Here is a 19,211-nt window from a genome sequence, read left to right as displayed (position 1 = left end):
ACGTGATCGTGCGTTCGACTGTTTCCCCTACTACCATTACACTGACACCGATAACAGAGAAAAAGCTAGAGCGAAACTGACAAAACAAAACAAAAAGAAAAAAAAAGAAAGGAGGCGAAGTTCATTGCGGAAGAAAAAAACATAAAAAAATTCAAAGCTGTGATAAGAAAATGACAAATGTTAGCGGCCAGCAAGGTTAAAATGAGCGGCAGTGAAACAAAAATGGAACGTAGGAACATATACGATTTTTTCTCCATAAAACGTGCAACTAGGACGTTTCACGTACGTTGAAGTCGTGCAAAACAATGACAAAGAAATGTACAAAAAAATGTGCTGCACGTGCAAACTTTTTTTTTCGCTCTTAAGCCCTATTGATTTCTTTTGCATTTCTCGTTGCCGTCACCGGTTAGCATTATTCGATTTTTATTAATTTTTCTTTTCTGGAATACAACTTTGAGTAAATTAACGAGTCAGAGCTGCGCTTTTAGCCCTGGAGTCAAAATCGAAAGCGCTAAACGAGGTAAACCAGCACGCCAGTTTTAAATGCAGGGTAACCTAGTTTCAAAGATACAGTATTTGTTCTAGGATAATAGCAAGGGGGATGTTTGCTTGCGGGCCACTAGACTGTTCACTGTCCCTTATCTTTCCGTAAAATCGTCCAGATGTGCGGGCCTTCTTGGGTCCGCTGCCCCAAGAGTAGATTTCATAGTCATCCCCAGGCTAAACCCGGTACATTTTAAAACCAAGATGGCCACCTGTTAGAGAATGTGCTTGATACCGACGATTTACGGAAAAATAGAGGACTGTGAACAGTCTAGCGGACCTCCTGCCAGCAAGTACACTCCACCCCTATCCCCAGGCCCACCCTGAGTCGGGGAGCTTGATTAGACCTGAAAACAGGTACTCGTCGGTTTAATACCATGGGCTACCAGAAATATGAAATATATTAAAAATAATAAAAAATGCAAACTTAAACGACAAGCATAAAACAAAACAAAGAGAAAGCTCATAGCGACAACCAATTGTTTTATAAATGCTAACCTGAATGGACAGGAGCCTGTTCGTGGAAAACTAAAAAGTTGCTGTTGTTAATGAACTGGGCACTTATGCATGCATGATTCTTGATATTGTAGCTTGTCAACGAAAACAGCAATAAATATAATAGAATACTCTATTGATAAGATAATTTCCTGCCTTTCAATTTTAGTCAGACTAGCAAAAAGTGTTTTCACGGCGTAACGATTCCAGATATAGGAATGCGTGACAGGCGCCATCATGTGATATCAGTTTTGTGTACACAGCGAAGACTACTCGATCGGATCAAGCGCTGTAAACAGGTACACCTGTAGTATTAATGCGTTCGGCTTAAAGGCTTTCCTTTCCTACATGATGTTCTATTGTGTCAAAAGTCACAAAAAGTTTAAAATACTTGATACATTTGATGAATTATTGTGTTATTCGGGCTTTGCATTAAGACCTTCCATCGTGTATTGTAAACAGTCATAACAGAAAATAGGCATATTTCGTCGATCAGCTGTGCTGATAAATCGTTAAAATCACAACATATTTTTATGTTTCTATGTTTTTGGACATTCCCTTTGTTGGTCTGAAAAGACATTTTGTTCAGAAGATGTGGGGATTTTGCACAGTGCTACGATGAAAATATGCATTTTTGAGTCATTTCCTGCGTACGGCAAAGTGGGTGTAAATCAAAAAATATTTAGTAGACACGAGTTGTTTTTGAAGGACCAAAATTGTGTCCTTTACATCATTTAAGGACAGATTTAATCCTAGGAAGTGAAAAAAGTCGTTGAAAGTACAAAACTTTGAAGTGGTGAACTCGGCAATATGCGCTATTTTTACTCTTTGTCACTGCAAAAATTTGGCCTCCGAGTGCTGAAGTGATTTTCCTCCCGAAAAATTTTATTTTGAAATATTTTCAAAAACTAATGCGGTTTCAATTACTTTTGGACTAAGATATATTCATGGGCAAAGTTTAAAGGAAATTGATTGTCCGACCCGAAACGCAGTGGACCGGTTTTAGGGAGACTCCCTCTTAAAAAACGAGAACTGTCTGTGGAGCGTAAAGATCGTAAGACGAAAACGGTCCGTGGGAGCGCGAGGATCGTGAGACGAAAACTGGACACTTGAAAACATCTTAATAAATAAACTGGCATCTTATGAGTTACTTATTATTTCAATGAAATTCAATTTGACAAGAGCTGAAAATAGTAACGGTTTATTTACACTTTACATACTATACTTTACACACTTTACATACTATACGTACTTAGATGCACTCACTGAAAAACATTTAAGAATTTTCTATACGCCATTGACGTTTCTGCCAATCAGAGGCGCAAAGAATGTTGTTAATATCAGTAGGATAAATCGTCTTCACTTGTATAGCACCCGAGTAATCCGATTTTTTGCCTTTAAAGGAGAGTTTTTTCCCAGAAATAAGAAAATTGATAAACGCTAAGAAAATTGTTTGTCAAAGACAACAACAATAATAATAATGCTAATGTAGGATACAAAATATATGCGAGGAGTAGGTTCCCACTTACAGTGTAAACAGGCTTGTTAGATTAGCAAAGACGTCTTTCGGTAGCGCGGGTAAGGCGTTTGATGAAATATTTCTACGGAAAACAAAGCTTAATAAATCAGTAGAATTAAGCAGTACCTTTCGCCGGTAGTCATTTCTTCCTTTGCAAGTAAGTTGTTCATATCAGAACCAAATTATCATTTTTTTCTGATGTACAATATAAATACCTCTTATTAGGCGAGTTTTTGGTCCTTACTGTAAATTACGGACCGAGTATTTTTCATCGATGAAAAAAAAACGAGGATCCGTAATTTGCAGTAAGGACCGAACAAACGGGGCTAATAATATACGGCTGCCTGTTTCTCATCTCCCTTGTTCCATTTTTCAATAAATCCATTATCCCCATTTTCGAATCTTTTCGAACGGGAAGCGTTTTCAACCCGAAAGGGAGATGGCTAGAAATGGAAGATAGTTCCGTTAAAGGGACTGGTTCACGATAATGCGCATGTGTGAGTTCTGACAGTAGCTGATTGTTTTTCAACCAATCGGAAGCGAGTTAGATGCACGCAAGTAAAGTTACAAAATTCAAATTAATTGTTCGCGACGCGAGAGTATTTCCGGGCATTTGGTTTGATTTTATTTATCCCCATAATTCAAGTTTATTCTTTACTACTCCTCAGATATATGTTGCAGCCGATAAGAATAAGATTTACAGCCCTGTCCTGCTTTGAAACAAACATTTACCGACGTGTATTTTTACGAGGTCGTACCCACGCTAACAAAACAGTCACCGATCGGCAAACAAAATTTGTAAACAAACATCTCATTGCTGTTCTCTCAGTTCGCCTTATATAAACCCAGAAATACCTACAAATAGCGCCTGACCGGTGACAAAAAACACACAACGTATGAGTATAAAAATTATCCTTAACTGAGCATAAATTTCAATTGCTTATCAGCAAATGAACAAATTCATTCGCGTTGCATCGGGTCAGTGTTCCGCAAAACTAATGTTATCGAGTAGCACAGATAAGGAAACTAGATTATAAACAGAATATTCAGGCAATAATTTATTTAAAAACATCAATTCTTAAACATATACGATCGTAAAGCAAAGATACAAGGAACATTTCAAGTGTACCAGATCGGTGAAGATCGCGCGGCCTGTTGCGGTATAACTACAGGTCGGAGTCAAAAATTAAATCAAAGTTGAACGAACTCATGCCTTTAACCACTTTCCAAGTGTCGTGTATTCTTTTCGTATGCCACACACTACTCCTAGAACCATACCAGATCGATAGGCTAAGCTTCTCTATCTCCAGAGACTCTTGAGAACGTCCTGTTGCCGTACCGCCACGATGTTCTTCTGAACCTCCATCATCAAATCATTATTTTTTGCGTCTTCTTAAAACGTAACCAGTCAAACGACACAACCACACGTTAATCACCACTACCGAAGTAAAACTAGACCAGCCAAAGCGACGGATGTCCGAATAAAACGAAGGATTTTCAATGATTGTACCGGTAATGGCGATTTCGAATTTAGTGTTGACCCGACAAATTTATTCTGAAGAGACAAACGGCGCGCATGCGCATTATCGTGAACCAGTCCCTTTAAATGTTTTCTTCTCCATGATCAGTGGTTTCACATTCTTTAGGAAGGGCCGATGAACATTATCCTACGTTTAATTTGTCTTAATAAGCATTTCTGTCAGTTTCATCCTTCCATTAAAAAATCGCATTGTTCTTGTTGTTTAAAAATGCCACTACATTTGATGATGATAATAACATTTGTGCCTTTGCATTTTTTTCTAAAATTTTATTGAATGATTGTAGGCTGTGTTTTTTATTACTTACATTAAATGTAGTTTACCGAGGTTGACAAAGGTAGTTACAGGTAGTTCCCTTATTTTGTTCAACGAAAGGTCTCTGGGAAAAAATTAAAGTAAAATTAGTCGTTTGCATGTCTCCCATAAGGCACCTTGTTTGCCAAAAAAAGTTTGCATAAGCATTGTCTTCAATTACTCCAGGGACATTCAATACCCAGGAGACATTTAAACTAACAGAGGTTATTCAAAACTTTAAGGGCATACAAGGAGTGTTATGGGAGGTGTGCCAATGGCGAATGTTGTAGTATACATCACCTTATTAAGCCCCGGGGCTTATATTTTTCATAGGCTCTTTTTGAGGGGCTTATGTACCGAGGGAAATTTACGTTTCAAAATCGATTGGGCAGCCTTTTAGTTGGAAGGAAATTTACCGTTTTTGCTTTGTTTTACTTTGTAAATAGACCAATTCGGCTAACGCAATGTTGTACCCAATTCAGATCTCTCGGGGTTAAGATTCTTTGTGCACCGTATTTGCATTATAAGGTGGCATTCACATTTAAATGATATGGAAATTCCTGAAACAAAAAGTTTTATTCCCAAGGGGTTTGAATTGGGTACAACATTGAGTTACCCAAATTGGTCTATTGAGGGCAATTTCCAAGTACAAGCCCCCCGGGGGGGGGGGGCTTATATTTGGAGGGGCGATTTAACGGAGGGTTAATAGCGTTATGAGTTTGGGGGGGTTATCATTGCAGGGGTTTATACATGGAGGGGCTTATTTTCGGAAATTTACGGTATTCGTCAACAGTTTAGGGTCCAATTTTTTTCTTTGTTGGTTTTTTTATTGGTTAAATTCCACCAGTTTAAACAACTGTTTGTTATAAGGTGTTTCCATTTTTTGTTTCCACATTACTTTTATTGATTTTATCATCCTCGTCAAAAGGAAACAAATATAATCTATTGAAAGGGAAAATAATAATATTTAAAATGAAAAATACAACATGATCAACAAAAATAGATGAGACGAAAGTTTATTAACAAGTACATCCTAAGAGCAAGTTATCGGGACTGCCAAGCGATTTTAAGCAGAATGCATTGTGCCGATATTTTCAAAACAATAGTCTGCTTATATGGAAGAACAGTTAACTTTTTGTGCAAGCTACGCTCACAAAGTTCAGTTAATCTTACTCACAGTAGTTGTAAATTGCTCAGGTTAGCAAACATCCCTTCAGGTATCACTCTTAGAGCGTTTGAAGACAAATATCTGCGTAGAAGTTATTCAAATGACAAATTTTAAACTTAAGATAATATGTGGTTATTATAGCGAATACATGGCTAATGGGTTTCGCGAATGAAAAAGAACCAATAGTCTATTATGGATATGTAATATAATAATTTGCTATAATTTTATGCCACAATTGAATACCAAAACAATGGTCCAGTTCAGTTATTCAAGACTATATTTAGGCATTGAAACTATTTCTTGTCGTCTTTTGCAAGGGATACGAAGGATGGGCATGGATTGAGACTTGAAAAAGTTGCATGGGCCAACGTTTTCAAGTTCTAATGCCACGCCTGCAAAAATCACCCAAGACAATATTATGGTTAGTGAAAGCCTGAATTCCAGACGTCTCTTTCGAGTCACATACTCCCGGAAGGAAATTCATTAAAAAAAAAAGAAATATCGTCCGGAAAGGTACGTCTACATGGTACAGAGTTGTTTTACTCTTGAATCGTCATGCGTTAAACGTGCAAAATGTTAACTACATACAGTATTATGAACGAATCTTTTGCTTGATTGGCGACATAATTCAAAAATAAAACTTGATCGCGGACACTTGTAAATCAACCTTAACGAAGAAGACAGAGTGCAAGCAAGCAAAAAAAAGAAAAACTAACAAAATCATTACACTTCACATTGGAAATGATAGGAAGTTCGACAATTTGCTAGCTCGACACAAGCATATTATAAATCTCCCATAAACGAAATCAATGCCAAAACTAAGCACAAATCGTCTCTAAATGAAACCCACTGACTTTTCGCATTGATTCTTCATTCGTAGTCACTACGAATGAAGAATCAATGTGAAAAGTCAAGTCAAGTCAAGTCAAGTCGGTTCAATTCAACAAATATAGTTTCGACGACAATGGCTATTTTGCTGTTTACGATAAAGATTGTCGAAAGTTTGAGCCCTACCAGCGCATGCGATCCGCTGAATATCAAAGACAGTTCCCCTTAAATTTCTCATAATTTTACATAACATATGCGACTGTTTGGCGATTCAGACATCCCTCTCTGGAGTGTGCTCGATTCGAGGGGACGTCTGAGATTCAGGCTAGGTAAGTGTTCCTTGGTGAAATTTAATGATATCGACTTGATATCTCTACAGGAGTATTTTGTGTATGTGTAAAGGCACTAAGTAACGACTTCAGAACAGAACTGACCAGAGCCAGCAATATCATCATGACATTGCCCCTTTAAATATCCAGGTGCATTCATCATGCATTCCTTGCAAGAAACATAACATGAATCATAATTATTAAAAGAGACTGACCTACAAACTCATCTAAAACCGGCGAGAAAAAGTCACAGTTTTGCGCGACTTACAGCATAGCTAGTCGCTCTAGACTCGCGAAAACTCCTTCGGGTAATGATGTAAGGGCGTTTGAAGACAAATACCTGCATGTAACAAAAAGGAACCACAAATCTTCATTTGACATGACTGAAGGTTTATGTAACAAAGTAAAGACCTAAGTTATGCACTTTACACCTTTTTTTAGCTTAAAAACGCCATTGAATTTAAGCTACAAGTACTACAGTATACATTCCTTTCTCCTTTAACCCTGCATACTTTAATTCACGTTCAATACACACAACTATGCAAACTAGTGATTGAGACAAAGATCTCATTGTTTCGAAAGATGATAACCCTCTGGTTAGCGAATCACTATCAAAATTTAAGAAACGCGAAATATCAATACTATGCCTAGAACTAACCTTGTACATCATGAAAAAATGTCAATAATACCACTTAAAAGACGTCCTTATTTTGAGATTTCTAGGGCCTTTGGCGCTCCCACCCATTTTGCATCGTCTCTTTTATGATATTGTCTATTTGAATACCATAATCCAATAACACCCAAAAAACCCGCATTTCTTCTTGTATCTGCCGCTAATAGTCTACTAGCAACGACCCTGTACACAGCAAGACGCATCCAGTATCCTGTCGGGAAACATCTAGCAGGTTGTTAAATGTCAGCGAGATTGAGTGCTTCTAACACTATGGCTGATATTCTCCGGAATGACTACGACGGATAGATTTAAGTGTACTAAGTGCTCGGCTTTATGATCAGGTAGAATTAGCTTCCTTTGATACTTCTGAATATGGCCCCTCCTAAACAGTTTTCTGGTTTGTTTTGCAGTGTACGCCGCTGCCTTATATGAAACACTACATAGGCAGAGGGGTTATTATGTTAGGTGGTAAGATACGTGTCAACTAGTTTTGTAGGTGATTGTAGCTTTACATCATTGTCTTTAAGGAGAGTGTTGCTCTACTGTATTTAGAAAATTGACTATAATCTGAAGCGTTATTTCAACCATGTCATGTATATTGAATTAAGGTATAAATCTGTCCCCTTACAGCAAATGCAGGTAACTCAAATTGATAAATGCTTCTTTAGATAAAACGTTTATACGGTTATGCCATAAATACCTGTCAAAAATTAGGAAAAATAACATTGATGATTAAAGCACTTTCACTCACATGGTCAACGGTTAAGCAAATGGCATTCAAAAGAGTCCAGATTTTACAGATTGGTTTGGGACTCCTATGTCAAAGCTATTTCAATTCTATTTGCTATCATTTTTTTTTCATCAAAAAGTTTTCCGCAAAACAGCATGGCCTTGCTGATGTCATATAATAACACTCTAAAACTTGATGTGATCTCACAGTGCTCTTTCTTTCGTCTACGGAGGATCGATTCACCATACGACTACCCGGTTAATTACGCCCACCCCTTTATTACGACCACTTTTTGTAGCCCTAAGAAAAGCCCACAAATTCTATTATTTGAAAACGCCGTTACTACGACCAACGAACACCTTTTGGAGTCTTCAGTTATTATTTTTCTTGTAAAATTATCCCGCTAATTGAATGTTTTTAGGCAGACATTATTGTAGTTTTAATAGCATGTTTAATTGATATAGAGAATATATAAAGTCTGGTTCCTCGAATATATAGGGGATATATAGGGAATATATAGAGAATAGGTCTTTTCAAAAGAGGCCTTATCCTGTACTATGAAGGAACTGAAAGACGTCATTGTTACATATTGTTGAGTTGGAATAAATTGCGGTGGCAAGTTGAAAAAATGTTGATTTATAGCGGAAGTAAAGGTAGTCAAGCGCAGTACATGCTTAAAGCGTGTTGCACCATATTGAGACCCTAGTTCGTTAAAACGACCACCCCGTTAATACGACCACATTTCCGTGCCCCGAAGGCGGTCGTATTAACGGGGTTCCACTGTATACAACATACTGAATACGCTTTATAATACGCGTGCATTGATCGATCCTCAGTAATCTGTCGGAGAACAGACACAGCTGACGTCACAGAGCTTTGATTTTTCAAGTATGGCAGATGTGAATAAAACGAGGTTACTGTTAAAATTTTCATACAGGTGGGGGCAAATAGGAATTAATTTGCGACGATAAGTGACTCAAAAGTGCAATGTAAAGGAACAATAGTTAAATTACTTTAATTTAGGAAGTGAATATCTGGCGTAATTATAAAAGCACCAAAAAGGCAAAACCCTAAAAATATAACAAAAAAAGACCAATAATTTTTATTGGTCTTTTTTATGTATTAAAATACATAGGTAAGACGATTAAACAGACGTTAACGAGAAGATTTTATTCCAAATTTTGCAACCCTTGCCAATCAGTCCTTTGTTTCCAAAGCTTTATTCCCTTCTGTTTGATCGTCACATTTGACACTGGTAACTTACAATCCGAACAGGTACGTCATGTTAGAAAACACTCGCCCAGGAATAGTTGTTAAAGCATTGTGGGCGAAATCCCTGTAAAAGAAGAGCAACTTAACTTGATTACAACAGCTTCACACCCTAAGTCACATATTTCCTCAATTTATCATAGATCTATCATACATTGTACACACTATCTGTCTTCTCATTGGCTAAAAGCAAAATCTTGGAAATCAGTGCAGCCTACCAATTAGTTAGTTAGCTGCTAGCAAATGACTGACTAATCTGTAGTTTGCGCGCGTAGTGCATGATTTCCAATAACAATATCAATTCAGGTTCCTTGCGAAAGTGTGTTTGTCGTTATTTTCTTCAAAACAATGTACAATCCAAATAATCAAGTTTCGGTAAGCGTTATCAACACCTACTTCGACCTCTATTATTCCGGATATTACAAAAACCTCAGCCAATAATTGTTTTGTAGCTGATCTAAACAAGAAACTTCGCTGCCATGCTGTCCCTGTTTCCTCCGATCTTTTTTTGGAAACCGTTTGCTTATGTAATGTGGATCCAAACCCTTTTGCCACTTCAAATTCTCACTATGATCGCAGACTCTCACTATTTGATGCATTACTAACCACGCTAACTGTTCGATGATCAACAAGTCTAACATTTTAAAAGCATGCGTCACATGATCAAAAAATCGTTCTAGTCCGCCCGTCTCGATAAATAAGGGCCTACGGGATTCCCACAGCAAGCGTCCAAACTATCAGCGATATCTACATCAACATCTCAGCCAAAGACTCATCTTCACACGGTGAGACCGACACTCTTCCTATCTTAGTAGGTGTCCTACACGATGACACCTCGACGCCTCTTCTGTTAATTATTTCCCTTGCCTATCTATCTTTTATTTTAGTTTTACAATTAAAAAGTAAAATTGGAAGGATTAAATACCACTTATTAACCAAGAGTGAGGTCATAATACATCAAGGCCGAGTTCTGAGATTCGCCTGTAATGACCGAAGGGACGAGGTTTATAAGTTAGTTATTTTATGGCCTTTTTAGCGCTATTAATGTAAAACAGCGGAAGTTATTGAGCCTGTGGACAATTAAAACTAATAACTGGTCAGTGCGTACTTTTAACAAACACGTGAGCTCAATAAGTTGTACAATTGAGCCCGCGATACAGTGATGTGATACATTGAGCAATGTACCCCGCTCGGGCTACATTAGAGCACGTGATAAAAGCATGGTGGAAAGTGGCGTGAAAAAAGGCGGGAAAAACACCGCCAGGTCCTGCCAGTTTTCTCTTTTGTGAATAAACACAACAACACAAACACGAAGCCTCAAGCTAAATAGCAACGAGTTTTAAAGTTATTCCAAAAGTTCCCAGAAGAAAAACTGTAGCTAGTGGAGGAAAAAGACGCAGATAATATAAGGAATGTACTTTGTAAATCATGCATTCAGCGGTGTTAAGAATTAAATTTGTGTTGTTATAAGTACCGAGTCGACTGTTTTGGTTCGCTCCGGTTATTCTTTTGTTGTTGTTGAAGTGAAAGTCTAGAAATATAACAAAACACTTAATTTCAGGTCCCTCGGGAAACCAGTTAGTTTTGTTTTCCCTCGAGCCCTGGTGTTTCCCTCGACTTCGTCTCGGGAAACATTAGGACTCTCGGGAAAACAAAACTAACTGTTTCTTTCGGGATCTGACATTAAGTGTATAATATTTCAGAGATATACAAAAATAATAATATTCCCCGTGTTTCCCGGCTATACTGTTTTTTACATACAGGAATTCTAGCTTTTTCAGGTTTTTAATGCTTTCCGGTAGCTTTGGTATCTTATTTGAAACCAGCTTCCTGAAAATAAAATATTTTGTTACTGGTTAATTTGAGAAATCACTAAAATCAACGAGCAGGCATTCAAGATGTTCCGGCTTTGATGCAAATTTTGTTTACCCTTCAGTGGATGATGCTATAAATTTAGATTAAAGGTATTAATTATACATGTATATAAGGTAATGTCTGAGGCCTTTTTTTAAGACGCGAGAGGTTATTATCCAAGGGGCGAGGGCATTTTCCGATTTAGTGCACCTTTCCATTGTTTTAGAACCAGCAGGTGATTATTGTGGCCACTGAACTGGAACAGTCGGTACATTGGTCATGACGACCCCTAATTCCACCTCAGTTATTTGCTCTTCAATTTACTGTAAGCAGTACCTCGTTCAAAACAACGGAAAGGTGCAGTAAAAGTTCTCGCAGTGACAAGTTAGATAACGTAATTACGCACTGTCATAAAAACTACAAGGTTTGGGGTACTTTCATTTAGGGTCCTAGCGTTCATATCAGTTGCGCCCATAAGTTGTTATTTAATTCCCCAAGAAATCAACCCCTGGAAAATTCGCCTATATACATTTGACATTTTCAGCGAATTGGAATAAACGCGACAAAGTTTGACGAAACTTTAAAAGTGACGTTTTCGCTGCCGTCTTCGTCGGCGATGCTAAAGCGCCACATTGGCGCTAGAAATCGTAACCTGTAAATTGGCTGCTACCAAAGAGTTTCGTGCATTAAAACAATTTTTTTGGCTGTAAACATAAGACTTAGTTTGATGGGAGAGTTGTCATTTCAGGTATTTTGCCGGATCCTTTTTCCTGTAATCACTCAGCCCCTCCCTCAAAAGGATTTTTTTAGTAGCTTAGCGTTTATCATATTTATTAATTGCTTATATTATGAGTATGTAAACGGAGGCTTCGCTTTTAGCCCTGGCTAAATCTATATGTTGTAATGGACTACAAAGCGCCTTTGATAACAGCAAATGTTCCAAAACTTTTCCTACAGATAATTATTTGAACAAAATAACTTACAACTCTTCAAGATTTTCAAGAGAGGCAAACACACTCTCTGGCAAAAGTCCAATGGCGTTAGAAGACAGGATCCTGAAAGAGTCATTGGGAATCAAGATAAAAGCTTTGACGTGAGAGAAAGCTTTTCTGTTGTAAATACTCCCTGATTAAGACGACAACATGCACCATTACTTAGAATCGACATTCCCCGTCAAGATGTTCATTCGGGAACAAAGACCAAACTACTAAAGTAGGCAGTCCAAACCTAACAGGGCGAATCCTTAGCCTGAGATTCAAAGTTGGAAGGGATTGATGTTAAGCTAGTAACGATCTACTACTTGTGATTCACGTCTCACCTTATTGGTAAGGTGGCTATTCACAAGAGTGGTCGAGGATTTAAACTTGGGTGACCTTGAACAAATTCAGCTAGCGGTTAGGGTGAAACTTAAAGGCAGTGCATCTGGATTGGAAGTCAAACGCTCTGACTACTTGGTCAAGCTGCCTACTGTATGTTAGGGTTTTTTTTGTATAAGTAACATTTTTAAAATTGCCCATTTGTGATAGTCGGATAATTAAGCTGCCATTAACAATGTTGATGCCTTTTTTAACTTGGCTTGAAAATCAGCCTCCTTATTATGTGGAAATGTTCTCCAGGAAGTAACAGAGGCGCCTTTTCTAAAAGAAACTACCTGTTCTCCCAACAGAGGTCAAGCCTTTGACCTGCTAGTTACCAGTCGTGATAGATGCTCTCGGTCGAAACCACATAAGAAAGGTGGGAGGTAAGGTCATTAAACCGATGGCCTTTGGCAGAGCATCTGGATTAGTACCCAAATGTTCAGAGGTTCTACTATTGTCAGGAGAACTCTTATTGTTTGTTTTGTTTGGCGTTTTGTCATTGGTACCGACTGGGGCAGAGATTACTGTTAACTTACAGTTGTCTCAGATTTTTCAATCTGGAAAAGTCATCTTTCTGTAGAATTTGGATATTATTCGAAGATAAATCCCTGTCGAAAAAGAAAAAGAAATACTCGGCATGTTGGCCTAATTAAAACAAACGTTTTTATTACTCTTAGTATAATGTTATCAGAAAATCAGTAAGGCGAAAGTTATTTGCAAGCAACAAATGCAAGTATATCAAAAGATTAGTACCCAAATGTTCAGAGGTTCTCCTCCCCTCAGGAGAGCTCTTATCGTTTGCTTTCCGGGGCAGAGATCTCTGTTAACTTACAGTTGTCTCAGATTTTTCAATCTGGCAAAGTCGTCTTTCTGTAGATTTTGGATATTATTCGAAGATAAATCCCTGTCGAACAAAAAATAAAATACTTGGTATGTTGGCCTAATTAAAACAAACGTTTTTATTACTCTTAATAGTATGGGAGCGGCGCAGTGGTGAGAGCACTCGCCTCCCACCAATGTGGCCCGGGTTCGAATCCTGGCGTCGACGCCATATGTGGGTTGAGTTTGTTGTTGGTTCTCTCCCTTGCTGCGAGAGGTTTTTCTCCGGGTACTCCGGTTTTCCCCTCTCCTTAAAAACCAACACGTTCAAATTCCAATTAGATCTGGAAGGCACGGACACGTTTAAACGAGTTCTTATGAACTCCTTAGTGCTCCGTGGGTAAACAAATTACAATTTACAAGTATAATGTTATCAGAATATCGGTATTCGAGAGTCACTTGCAAGCAACAAATGCAAGTATGTCAAAGGTCGGAAAAAATTCCAGAAATAAATGTCCCAAGGCCTTTGTTCTAGAATTGTTTGCCTGGCCTTTGTTCAGATATTCTTTCATTCTTTAATGTAATGTTGAGAATTATTCTTTTTACTACAAATCACCTTCAGTGGCGGATGCAGACCCTCAGATAAGGTGGGGCGGTCATCCAGACCCGGAGATAAAGGGAGAGGGGTCTCCAAAAATTTTTTTTCGGCTTTTCGGGCCTCAGTTTGGTCTAAAAATAAGGGGAGCCGGGCCGGGCCCCTCCCCTGGATCCGCCACTGACCTTCATAGTTTTACTTACACCTTTTCATATACAGAAACTAAGGATTCTAATGGATATTATATTAGTTAATGCACGGCTTTTATGTAAATCTGCGTGGCCTGCAGCAGATAAAACTACCGAGGTTAAATAAATTCACGGTCTATCCCATCCTACACACATGTAGACTGCGAGCAGTCTCTTAGTTTTCTTTGTCAAGTAACTGCACGCGAAAAACGAGGGCGTAAGCCCGAGAAGAAAAAATAAGAGTCCGCAGTCCGTCTTTTGTCGTCTGGTCCCAATCCCTTATTGTAACATAGCGTCGTGGTTTGCAATCGCGCTGGCTGAGATAAGAACTAGACGGATTTTAAGAGAAAAGGCGGACTGCAAACAGCCTAACATACATGTATCTCAGCTGATGTCATGTCTTCAATATTTCACGTTACAGTTATTTGATATGTAATGAATGGAGATACTATGGAGATATACAGATTCTTATACGCTGTAGAGCTCACAAGAGTCCATTGGCATACATAAATAGAGAGCTTTAGATTTGAGGACGAGGATGACTACGATTACGAGATTTAACTTACAGTTTTTTCGCTTATTCTCGAAAAATATCCAACCCGGAAACTTCATTGTACTATTTTTCACCTGAAAAATTAGTGCGGTTATTTTTATTGGAGGTTTAGCCCTTTCCCGGTCGCAAAATGATTCAACCTCTAAAATTTGATAACTTGTTCCCGCCACTACGACATTCTCGCTAAAACTGTTAGTAGAATGACGACGGCTATCACGTTTTCCCGCCAAAATGATGTTGGCTTACGCGCGAGTACTACTTAGTACTGAGAAAATCTCGTACTCGTAGTCGTCCTTGTCTCAGAATTTAAAAGTCTCTAATAGCTTTATATCTTACAAGGTTTCCGTAATCGTAGGGACACATTTCTTTAAAACGTGCGTGAGTGACGTTATATTTCTGCACTTTAAGTAATTTCTGTTAACAAGGGTCCATGACATACTACACTGAGGTCTGCAATCTAAATAAACAACACAAAAAAGGTAAGAATTATATAAAAGATCTTTCATTATATATTTTGTTAAAGCCTCTTTCCCGTACATCAATTTTAATACAACTAATGAGGGTCTCCCAGGAGTTTTGGGGAACGAGGGAACATGGCAACTTTAAGCTGGGGAATTGAGGATTAAAGCCAAAATATCCCCAATTTGGAACAGGGGAACATAAAACGGTTTTCGGAATCAAGGGAACAATAATGAGGGAAAAATACAATTTAACACCATAAAGGTACTTGTTGTGCGTCACCTCTCTCCGTCTCTATGTCGTTTAAAGGGCTCTTTTTCGTTTTATTTCCTCACAAATGTGTAGGTGCACTCAGCAAGACTGGTTGTTAAGCACATAACAAATCGGTTATTTCCAAGAGAGCACTTAAGAGAGTGGTTGCACGAACAACTTCGTCTCTAAAGATTACACTGTAATCTAAGGATCATTTTACATTTCAATTTTTTCCTAACTGTACAAGAACCTGTGAATACGTGTCCTTGCAACAGTTGGTCACACCATAGTTAATTGAGTGGAATGGTTATGAAACCCGTCAGACTCCTTTGTTATATGTTTTTGTGGACCTGAAAGTGCACAACGTTCAAAAGAATTCCTATCATTTTGATTGTATTGACCAATAAAAACGTTGCATTAATTTATTCCGTAACAATTTGCCAACAGAAAACAAAGGATTGTGCACTTTCAGGGTGCTTCCAACATAAACTGCAGCACTGTTGTTTTTATCATTGATGTTTGCCGCTTTTCATAACCAGTGTCCTCTAATAACTATGGTCACACATACTCTGGACTGATATTCACTCTAAGGGACTAACCATTTTACTATGAGGGGAGGGTTAGGTGATTTGGTGTGGGCGTGATTTTTTTTTCGACCAATTCATGCACCATTATTTTTTTCTTAGATTATGTACTTGCATGAATTTTTTTTCTCCAATAGTTTGCGTGATTTTGAAATCACAACACCATCCATGACTTTGAAATTGACAACAAAAAAGAGGAACTAGCAGAGACCGCGGATCATATTTTGGATTGGTTGGGCTAGCTCACGCGTAGCATGAGCTCAACAAATGCCAAAGGTGTGAGTTTATCTAAAGGGGTCTGGGGGTATTCTTCCCTGGAAAATTCTGAAATTGAGAGCTTCCTAATCACTGGTTTTTTGTCTTGCCCATTGCACGTGAACGGACGATGGACTTGTGCGGGATATTTTTTTTTTTCAAAATCCCCCTCCCCCCTCCTCAAAAGTTAAATAGTTGGCTCCTGATAGGTTATTTCGTTGTTGACCTATTAGATGACGCCTTTTGGGGGTGTTGAGGTGGGAGGGGGGGTGTTACTGTAAGGTGCGCACAGTGGAAACGCAGGTAACAAATTTCGAATAACAGAGGAAACAAGGGCAAAAAGCAAAGTTTTGAAGGGAACAGAGCAACAAGGACCAGCCCCCCCCCCCCCCCCCCCCGCCCCCGAGTCCTTCACTAATACAGCGTATTTTGTTCTTTTGTTAAAAAATACAAAGTCTACAGTCAGCTGAATTACTTAAAGCCACCTGAATGAGAGAGAAAGGGCGGCCTTCGACCAAATAATGTATGGCAGATTTACAGATCTCACAATAGTATATAAGTCGATATACAACCTTGTTTAATCATAGAATTAAAGTCAATTATGCTCAAAATAGCCCTCATGCGTGTTTACGCCAAACGACCTAATTGAACACCAAGCCTCGTTTGCTAACAACACTAATTCTTTGCATTTGCACTCTCGGTGTGGGAATTGACGAGAAAAGAGGTAAATCTAGTAAATAAGCTGCGCACATGGTCCAAATGTTATCAATGACAGTTTGTCCATTTGTTAAAAAGTAAATGTGGAAAAATCGTGCTGTTGTTTTGGAATTTATAGGTTTTATAGCCTTATAAGATATTTAAAAGCAGTGTATGTAATGGCGTTTCAAACGGGTAGAATCAGTTAGTGAAAGCTTAGCACTGCAAGAAAAAGTACTTTTGAGAGATTATAGTTACATATGGTAGAGGAAATACGCACCAATAAAGACAACGCTGAAATTGACACTAGTGATATTTCCGTAATCATTTACTGCGATGCAACTGTAGTTTCCTTCATTGGTTAGCCGGTGCCTAATATCTTTGGTTCCATTTTCAAGTACAGCAGTGTCATTTTTCAACGTAATGGATATGGGAGGAGTTCCAGTCACTGAAATCCACAAATCTGCTCCTGCGAATGCTCGAACAACAGGATCAGGATCTGGTAGAATTATCTTAGGTGGAGCTAAAAGTAATAAAAGAGAGTATCGAAATGTATGTTTTTTTTGAGGGGGCACAACAGTATTTTTGGACACAAAAATGTGATACAGTCGAACCTCCCTTAAGCGACTACCCATAATACAAAGACTTAGTGGTCGCTTACAAGAATCGAGACACATGGGGCCTCTTCCGAGAAGAGGTCCGGGCACATCTACTTTATGGAAGATAATTTATTGCATGCAATTTGTAAGTTACGCCATGTGTAGTTCCATGTCGTCACTAAAGTTCTTTGTATATTCAGGAGCAGCACAGTGCACACAGCGAACATAGAGATCAGAGAATGTGTCAAGTGGTCGCTTACAAGAGGTTAAAACGATAGAAAATCATTAAGCTATTAGGCCCAAAAAGTGGTCGCGGTCGCGTACAGGAGGTGGCCGTTTACTAGAGGTTCTAACTGTAAGGCTTCGACTGGGAATGTTTTGGTGTTTCGGATAGGCGGTCGCGCATGAGACGTGGTCGCTTACGAGAGGTGGTCGCACATGGAGGTTCGTCTGTATTTAAATTTTGAGAAGGTTACATGTGTAACTCATGTCAAATCACATCTAACTTGCCTTTCATTTAAAATATATTAACTTAGCCCTTGCAGTCGTAGGTTACACCCTGTGGAAATTAATTAGTAACTTCAATTGTAGTCTATCTTACTTCTAAGTTGTGAATGCAATTGTTAAGACCCGCTTGTAAATGCTCTTATTTTGGGGTGCACTCGAGGACGTAGTGACAGCTGCTAGGAGGCTATATTCTGGACGACTTTTGCTCCACATAGTTAAGATCGAGTCTCGACATAATGATCTTACTCTCAATGGAGAGATGAAAACTCCCGTTAACAGCAAACGTCAATTTGTGCCACGTGACCAAATTTTTGCCTTTACTTTCCGCGTATTGTTCATTATCCGTATATTCATGCCAGTTTCACTAATAAGATTTGTTTTAGACAGTTTTTATCTCATCATTTCCTAATTTAAGATTCTAAATGTCTCTGAAAGTGGATGAAAGTCGCAGCACAAAAAGTTGTTCTTTTCCCTTGCGACAATTCTATTGAGTTATTCAAACAGAAAAACCTTGTTCATCCTGGTTACTTACTTGGCTTAAGGGCAGTGAATAACAGATGGAATCCTCTTTCCTGGCAGCATTTTCCTGAATAAAATGTTATCCCTATTTGCTTTCCACGGACATACATTTCCTTCCCAGTGCGCTTTCCGCAGTATTTTGGTGTAAGTGACCTGTTATTTTCGTCGAAAATCTCCAAGTAGTCATAGCTAAAAGAAAATAATGTGTTCGCGATTCAAATGATTTTTCCCTTCCCGCATTTGAGAATTGGAAAGGCAGAGCATTTTTGTTTTCATCATAGATCACTATTCTTCAAGTACAAATTTTCTTTGAAACAAGCATGCGTATTAACATAGTGCTCGAATGTCTATTAACTGAGGTTGGATTCATTACATTCGCGTTACTGAAAGTGCAGCCAGACACATTTACCTCTTCTTGTGTAGGCTACTACAGTCAAACGTCTATATAAATTATGCGGCCACCCTCTAAATAACAGCCGGTTACCATGGTCCGAGTGTAGAAAATTAATCAGCACTGTTAACAGAACTTTTATTATGTAAGGTCAAGATCACTATAAAAAATTAAGGCTAGTATCCCTTCCCCGAGG

General features: G+C 38.5%; 1 protein-coding gene across 1 annotated transcript; it reads right to left on the bottom strand.

Annotated features, from left to right (window-relative positions):
• Nucleotides 1-2,541: 2,541 nt before the first annotated feature.
• On the bottom strand, nt 2,542-18,734 carry LOC140932121 (uncharacterized). Its single transcript, XM_073381767.1, has 11 exons — nt 18,638-18,734; nt 17,280-17,522; nt 15,090-15,210; nt 13,431-13,502; nt 12,224-12,295; nt 9,382-9,453; nt 8,016-8,087; nt 6,983-7,054; nt 5,567-5,638; nt 4,403-4,474; nt 2,542-2,639 (listed from the first exon to the last, which is right to left on the bottom strand). Exons 1-11 carry the CDS (start codon nt 18,732-18,734, stop codon nt 2,564-2,566), a joined length of 1,041 nt encoding a protein of 346 aa, XP_073237868.1. The 3' UTR covers nt 2,542-2,563.
• Nucleotides 18,735-19,211: the final 477 nt, after the last annotated feature.

This window comes from Porites lutea, chromosome 3 (assembly GCF_958299795.1).
Source record: "Porites lutea chromosome 3, jaPorLute2.1, whole genome shotgun sequence".
NCBI classification, from domain to species: Eukaryota; Metazoa; Cnidaria; class Anthozoa; order Scleractinia; family Poritidae; genus Porites; species Porites lutea.
Note: the sequence above shows the minus strand (reverse complement) of the source record. Positions and strands in the feature narration are given on the sequence as shown.

Excerpts from the sequence above, each read along its gene's own strand:
- LOC140932121 (XM_073381767.1), bottom strand. The coding sequence starts at position 18,734 with ATGTATGTCCGTGGAAAGCAAATAGGGATAACATTTTATTCAGGAAAA. Across the intron at positions 9,454-12,223 it reads CTTGAAAATCTTGAAGAGTT|GGATTTCGCCCACAATGCTT; the intron begins GTAAGTTATTTT and ends CTTCTTTTACAG. Across the intron at positions 8,088-9,381 it reads ATGACGTACCTGTTCGGATT|GTATTTATGGCATAACCGTA; the intron begins GTAAGTTACCAG and ends AATTTTTGACAG.